Source organism: Henckelia pumila, chromosome 4 (genome assembly GCF_033568475.1).
Source record: "Henckelia pumila isolate YLH828 chromosome 4, ASM3356847v2, whole genome shotgun sequence".
NCBI classification, from domain to species: domain Eukaryota; kingdom Viridiplantae; phylum Streptophyta; class Magnoliopsida; order Lamiales; family Gesneriaceae; genus Henckelia; species Henckelia pumila.
This window is the reverse complement of record NC_133123.1, coordinates 106771426-106779241: the sequence shown is the minus strand read 5'-3', so window position 1 is coordinate 106779241 and position 7816 is coordinate 106771426. Positions and strand designations below refer to the sequence as shown.

The following is a 7816-nucleotide window of genomic DNA, read 5'->3' as shown; positions in this document are numbered from 1 at the left end:
CAATTATTGGATGAGACTAAAAGTAAGGACGTAGTTTTCTTGATGCAGTTACCAAAGCCAGTGCCAGTTTCTCGATCTTTGTATATCTTAATTCTGCTCCATGTAAAGTTCGGCTGATATAGTACATTGGTTTGTGCTCACGTCCTACTTTAGAAACCAATACTGCACTTACCGCCTCCGCAGATATTGCTAGATAAATCAGCAGGGTGTCACCCTCCTTTGGTTTTACTAACAACGGCGGAGAGGTCAGATGTCTTTTCAACTCGTCAAATGCTTGCTGACACTCTTCTGTCCACCGAAAACCTTTTTCACTCCTCAATAGTTTGAAGAATGGTAACCCCTTGTCTGCAGATCTTGAAATAAACCGGTTGAGGGCGGCCAAACGTCCTGTTAATTCCTGGATGTCTTTCACACTTTTCGGAGAATTCATGTTCAAAATTGCTTTAATTTTTTCAGGGTTGGCTTCTATTCCTCGTTCTGACACCATGTAACCAAGGAATTTGCCTCCTCGTACGCCAAAAGTGCATTTGTCCGGATTGAGCTTCATCCTGTATTTTCTGAGTATACTGAAGCATTCCCCAAGATATTTCAAGTGATTAGATGCTTGGTTACTTTGACGAGCATGTCGTCTATATAAAGTTTCATGTTATGTCCGATCAAGCGTTCGAACATGGCGTTTACCAGACGTTGATAGGTAGCTCCAGCATTCTTCAGCCCAAACGGCATAACATCATAGCAATAAATCCCCCTATCAGTGATGAAACTTGCTTTTTCCTGGTCTTCTGGTGCTAGACCGATCTGATTGTATCCTTGATATGCGTCAAGAAAAGTGAGCAGCTCGCATCCTGCTGTCGAATCGACTAACAAGTCAATTCATGGGAGTGGAAACGGATCTTTGGGGCATGCTTTGTTGAAATCAGTGAAATCTATGAAAAAATGCCATTTTACTCCGAGTTTTGGTACTAAGAAAACATTTGCAAGCCAATCTGGGTATGAAACTGGCCTGATGTACTTTGCCGCTAAGAGTTTTTCCACTTCAGCGGCTATATGTCGATTTTTTTCTGGGCCAAATGCTCTTTTCTTTTGCTTCATCGGTCTCATTTTCGAATCAACACGGAGGTGATGGAGCGCATATTCCTGAGGTATTTCGGGTAGAGGCTCATCACCCCAAGCAAACACGTCCAAATTGCGACCGAGGAAAATTTTCATCTTCTCTTCCAATTCAAGAGGTAATTCGGTCCCAATTTTCAGTATCTTCTTGGGATCACTTGGAATGATTTCTATGTGCTTTAGTGTTTTGGTTGCTGTTATTCTTTCTTTGCTCTCGGCTTCCTCATCCACCAAATGTATTCCGTTTTCACGTAAAATTTTTCCAGGTGCTCTTTCGTCACTGGAAATTTGTCTTTTACGATTTTCTGATGAACCCCGTAATGTCACCGCATGACATTCTCTAGCTAGACGATGGTCACCAATGGCTTCTCCTACTCCTCCTGGAGTCGGAAACTTCAGCTTCATATGATATGTCGATCCGATGGCTTGGAATATATTGAGACTTGGTCGTTCCAATATCACATTGTACGCAGATGAAGCCTTTACTACAATGAATTTCACCATCTTAATAGACCGTTTGGGGTAAGAACCCAAGGAAAGAGGAAGCGTTACTTCTCCCAAAGCTTCAACTATTTCTCCGGAAAATCCGACTAGCGGAGTGTCGACTGGAGTTAACTGTGCATTAATAATACCCAACTTCACGAATGCATCATGAAAAATTATGTCGGCCGAACTTCCTGAATCCACTAGAATTTTCTTTGCCCAAAAATTGGAGATTGTGGCTGAGATGATTAAAGCATCATTATGTGTACCCCGAGGGTTCTCCAGATCTTTGTCACTGAATTATAATCCATCTTGGATGGTTCCAATTTCATATATCGACAAGGATGTGGGGCTAGATAAATTGTTGGTTCCTTTTGCTGCCCGTAGAAGGGCTTTTCTTGCATTGTTTGAGTCGCCACAAGCAGGCCCCCCGGTGATTACGGCGATTACCCCTCCCGAGGGAAAATTTTCATCAGCTCGTTCATGTTGTTTCCCAGTTTCATCATGGCGCTTTTGATAGTCACGTTTTGGTTGTTTGTCCCGACGCCTGTCATCTCGCTTTTCACCGCGGGATTTGTCCACAAAATTCCCCAAATGTCCGCGCTTTATGAGTTTTTCAATTTCTGCTCGCAAACTGAAGAAATCTTCTGTAGTATGACCTTTATCTTTATGAAAATTGCAGTACTTGTCCGAACGCTGGCGCTTCGGGTTATTTTGCATTGGATGAGGGGGACGCAACAATCCTTGTTTTTCAGCCACTACCAGTATATCGGTCAGTCGTGCATTGAGGGGTGTATTCTGGAGGCGGGTGCTCTGTGCTGTTCGCTTCTCTTCTCGATTTCCAATATCTGATTTATCTTCTTCTCTCTTTCTTTTATTCAAGTAGTGTGACTCTACAGATTCTTCAACCCTTTGTATTTCTCAGCTCTTTCCAATAATTCCTCTAAGTTTTTGGGCGGCCTTCCCGCTATTGATTCCTTGAACTTCCGATGGCGCAAGTTTTATTGCATTATTCTGGCTAACAAATCATGGTTCACGTGTAAGACTTCGTGCACCGCATGAGTAAATCGCCAAACATAGTCCCTCAAACATTCTCCTTCTTTTTGAATGACTGTGAACAAATATGCTGCTGTTTTTGGGTATTTCTTGTTAATTGAGAATTGCTGGATTAAGCAGTCAGTAAGTTGCTCCAAATTGGCAATAGATCTAGAGGGTAACTTATTAAACCATGTGAGTGCTCTTCCTGATAATGTTGTTTGGAAAATTTACAGTATGCAGCATCTGTGATATCATACAAATCCGCTTTCGCGTAGAATTTGTCAATATGGTCTTGGGGATCACTCGTTCCATCGAACTCAGGTAAGCTGGGGATTTTGACTCCCTTTGGTAATGCTTCAGATAATATGTCATCAGTGAAGGGGCTTTGACGTGACGACAAAATTGCGGACATATTCTCTCCAGTTACATGTGTGCGAGATCCATCCTTCCGAGTTGGATTAGTGATCTTGTTTTCGCCAGAGGTGTCATGAACTGTGTGAACACTTGCTTCATCGTATTTTTGAGTAGTATTTTTCTTGGTCCCCCCTTGATCTTTATCATTCACTTTAGACTTGTCTTTATTTGGGTCTTCATTATTAGGGTCAAGAGATGACGAGCCTTTAGTCTGAGCCTTTTTCTTGGTGCTTTTGCGCTTACGGGTTTCTAGGTACTGAGCAACTGCATCTTTTGCTGCGAGTGCTGCTGTGTTTTTCATTAGCGCAGTCAAGTCTTCATGGGTGAGAGTAATACTCGGCGGTGCGTTTCCATTGTTATTATTTCCTTGAGACATTTTTGAAGTAATATGTGCTCTCAATGACGTAAAGAATAGTTTCCCACAGACGACGCAAAGCTGATGTAGCCAGAAATCACTTGTATATGACACGTTGCTTCCGCAAAGTCCGGAGTATCAACAGATCCTTGTATGTTCCCGGTGGAGATCTTCAGTGGGTTGTTTCTACGTCACAAAACAAAGTCAGAGGAGCCGGGAGGATTCCCGACGAAGGCACTCTGACGCTCAAGTCAGTGATTACTCAAGGAATAATAATCAAGAGTAGAGCGTTATAGTGCTAAAGAAAGTGTGTACCTTAATAATAAGGTGACTTGAGCTATTTATAGATGTTCGGAGAGTTTCACGGGCTTGAGCCTCTTATGGGATTTTTGTAGAATTTAGGGCCAGCTTGAATTAAATATATATAATATTTAAATAAGCTTGGGCCTCAAAAATATTTGGAGTGGACCTTCATGATTGGGCTCAGGCCCTTTTGAATTTTTAGGTGTAATCTATCAATATATAATACTTCAATGTGTTATCAATCATAAGAAAATAGAGAGAATTCATGAGATTTAATATTTGGGTACAAATTTTTTTTCCTCGTAACCTCGTAACCTTTATTAAAAAATAAAAATGTCCCTCATTACAACATTCGTAAAATTCTAAGGCTCCCAATAGAATGGAGTAGGGAAAGAATAAAAAAAACCTTAGCTAAAGAGTATGCCAACATGTTGGTCATTCTCCTACCATGAAAAATAGAACGAATATCCAAAGTAGAAATTAAATATTTTATCTCAGAAGCACTTGAATCAACATAACTCAGATCTCTCAATGGCTCTGTGACTGTTTTCACTGCCAAGAGAGAGTCAAATGAGATAGACATTTGATGAGACCTCTGGCTCGAATAAACTCAAGTCCTTCTCGAATGGCTCTCAATTCCCCAAGCACAACTAAATTGGGTTTGAGAATTGTGCTGTAGAAGGATAAAACTATTTGTCCCAAGTGATTCCGGATAACTCCACCGATGCCACAAGAATTATCTCCATATTTGAAGCTGGCGTCCACATCCAGCCTGTGATGGTCGACGGGAGGCTCTTGCCACTGATTTGGTACAGACGTCGTAGATGCCGTCAACGTAATGGATAGGAATTTCGAGGCTTGTTGATAACTATGCAGGAATGCTGGTACATTAATAGATGCAGGCCTCAGCTCACGATTTTCCCTTTTATGCACCACTCTATATCTATCACCCCATATCATCCATGCTTGAAAGATAAATTCCTCAACCCTTGTATGATCATTATATTTTAGAACGCTCATGCGTATACTTTTTTTTTTTTTTATCATGAGAGAGGTGCTGCTTTAGTCCTATCCAGAATTCATTGTTTTTTCATAAGTATTTCACCGTTGGATAGTAGAATAAGGCGTGGTAAGTTGAGTCCCTATAATCGTAACATAATGGGCACCAACCGTTATTGGTATATGATGATTTACAAGATTCATTTCCGTGGGAATAATGTCATGGAAAACTCTCCACCAAAATACCTGAATTTTTGGTGGAATAGATAAAGACCATATGAAACGCCACAACTTCTGCATCACTGCTGAATTTGACAAGTGTCTAGGAGGAGCATTAGAACTAATTCCAACTCTATAACCACTTTTTTATTGAGTATTGCCCTTTGGGATCAAACTTCAAAAAGCGAGTGTCAACATCTACGGTAGTAGGAAAGGAAATACGAAGGATTTATTGCGCTATATAAGACGTGAAAGCACTACAGATCAGTGGCTCTTTCCAGTGCTAATTAACTATCAATGAGTCTACCTTATTACCCATAGGCAGCGTTTGGTAACCAAGATTAGCTAGGGATAATGGATTAATCAAATGTTTGGTAGAATTTTCACACACTTTTGTAATACCTAGGGCCCGGCATAAAGTTACTGTACCACATGGAAAAAGCCAGACCATTGTCCTCTTCTCCCGGTAGGTATTAATAAGACTCATGTCTACAGTGTCTCAGATTATTCATTTTTTGACGTTTCTACCCTTTGACCTAATATATATTTTCCCGCGACCACCGTAAAATTTCATTGGCGCATCTTCTTCCCAGCATTTTCCCCCTTCGAAGGTATGTAGAATATTTGGCAAACTCAGTTTTATCTTCGATCAACTCTTTTTCATTCAAATACATACATCGTTGTTCATTTTTGTCACAACAATAGATAAGGTAGATGATGTATGGGTTAGTAATCTATGGCTCGTTTTTTTTATTTTTTATTTTTTATTTTTTATTTTTTATTTTTTAATTTTTAATTTTTATTTTTTTGACTGAGATGTGGTTCAACAAATTACGTGCACTTCGAAATTGGATACAATTTGTTGTGGGTTTGATGGTTAATTTATTTCTTGATTTTGTCTACTCGTCGGCTCATTTTTTTTAATTTTGTGTTTCATTTGGAATTTGTATGAAAATTTATGTGTTACTTTGTACTCCTCTTTGTTTGTGTGTTACGAACCAAGTGATGTGTCATGATATTTGTCATTTACCCAATTAAAAAAATGATGAGTTCTTGGATCATTTCCTGACCAACATCACTTTCTATATCTATACTGAAGCTTGAATACTTTTCGGTTGTTGAGAGTTGTCGCACTATGAAGAAACGTAAAAAAATTCTACTATTTCTCATTGTACACCAACTTCTTTGTTGGAATATGTTGTCGTGTTGCCTTCTAATACGCCAATGTTCGAGAAAGTTCAAAAAAAGACGTCGTGCCAGTCCAAGAGAATCTCTGTATTACACTATGACTAGTAGGATCCCTGCTCAAATAAGCCATTTGCGAAGGATTACTGATTCTGGAGATGTTGAATGTGTTTTAAACTTAAGAATGAACCGCAACGCATTTGCTAGGCTTTGTTACCTTGTAAGTAACATAGGTGGAGTAGCTGATTCGAGATATGTGACAGTAGAGGAGAAGCTAGCTACGTTCTTGTCCATTTTGGCACATCATAAAAAAAACCGTGTTGTTGGTCACGATTATACACGTAGTGGTCAAAATATCAGCGCTTATTTCCATGAAGTGTTTCACTCCGTTTTGAATTTATATCCTATACTTCTTATCAAGCCAAGTGCGGTGGATGAAAACTGCACGAACGATAACTGGAAATGGTTCAAGGTACAACTTAATATCTAAAATTTATTTCTTCCACTACGTCTTTTCACTGTGATTCATCTTCATTTACTTCTTTCTTCACAGGGATGTATTGGTTCCTTGGATGGAACACATATATTTCGGTTCATGTCCCTACACGAGAGAAAGCTAAGTATAGGACTAGAAAAGGAATATTAGCGGTGAACGTTCTTGGAGTATGCGATCAAAATATGAACTTCATATATGCTTTAACTGGTTGGGAGGGCTCAGCAGCAGATGCTCGAGTTCTTAGAGATTCATTGACGCAAGATGTTGATTCGTTAAAGGTTCCAACAGGTAATAAAACTAGGTTTTGAATTTTTTGAAGCTTGTAATTTTCCAACATTTGAATATTTCTCGGATATTTGGGAAACATATAAGTATAATAATGTGATGTTTGATCCTGACGTAGGTTGTTACTACCTTTGCGATAATGGATATGCAAACGTCGAGGGATTCTTAACTCCATTTTGACGAGTAAGATATCATAGAGATGCTTGGGGAAGCCGTGGCAGTGGACCAGAAAATTACAAGGAGTTATTTAATTGGAGGCACTCTCAAGCTCGGAACATAATCGAAAGGGCGTTTGGGCTGTTAAAGAAAAGATAGGCCATCCTTCGAAGCCCTTCTTTTTATCCACTCACTGTGCAAAACCAGATAATTTTTGCTTGTATTTTGTTACATAATTTTATTAGATCTCAAATGCCAGAAGACCCGTTAGATGAATTTGAAGAAGAAGTTGTTAGTGTGGTTCACGATTCGCAATCTGGTTTCATTAGTACAGTGCAATCTTCTGAGTTATGGGATGATTGGAGAGAGCAACTTGCACTTTCAATGTGGAACACGAATAACTAAGATTTTTTTGTATTTCTTGATGTTGTCGTTACTTTTTCTTTTTTTAAATACATTGTAATTCTTCTTGGATGATTGGTTTTCTTAATTAGTTGAAATAACATCATTTCTTCCTCTCTGTTCATGTTGATCTTTTAATTTGTCTGTGTCTACTATATTGTACAAACATGCATTGACCAGCTTGTCACACTTGTGTGTTTTAACTCCATTAAATCTCAGTTGAACATGTACAGTGGCGCAAGCTCGGCTAGTGGGATTGGGGTGCTAAGGAAAGCTGACAAGACACGACGTAGTTGGAGCCCACGTGAAGAAGAGTGTCTAATACAATCTTTGAAGGACTTGGTGACAAAGGGTTGGAGGAGTGAGAATGG

General features: G+C 39.4%; 1 protein-coding gene across 1 annotated transcript; it reads left to right on the top strand.

The window, feature by feature from the left end:
• Window positions 1-6568: 6568 nt before the first annotated feature.
• Window positions 6569-7448, top strand: LOC140861504 (uncharacterized). Its single transcript, XM_073264525.1, has 3 exons — window positions 6569-6578; window positions 6660-6890; window positions 7303-7448. The coding sequence occupies exons 1-3, from the start codon at window positions 6569-6571 to the stop codon at window positions 7446-7448; spliced, it is 387 nt and encodes a 128-aa protein (XP_073120626.1).
• Window positions 7449-7816: the final 368 nt, after the last annotated feature.

Coding starts and splice junctions, on each gene's coding strand:
- LOC140861504 (XM_073264525.1), top strand. Junction 6,891..7,302: donor TTCGTTAAAGGTTCCAACAG/GTAATAAAACTA, acceptor CTCAAATGCCAG/AAGACCCGTTAGATGAATTT.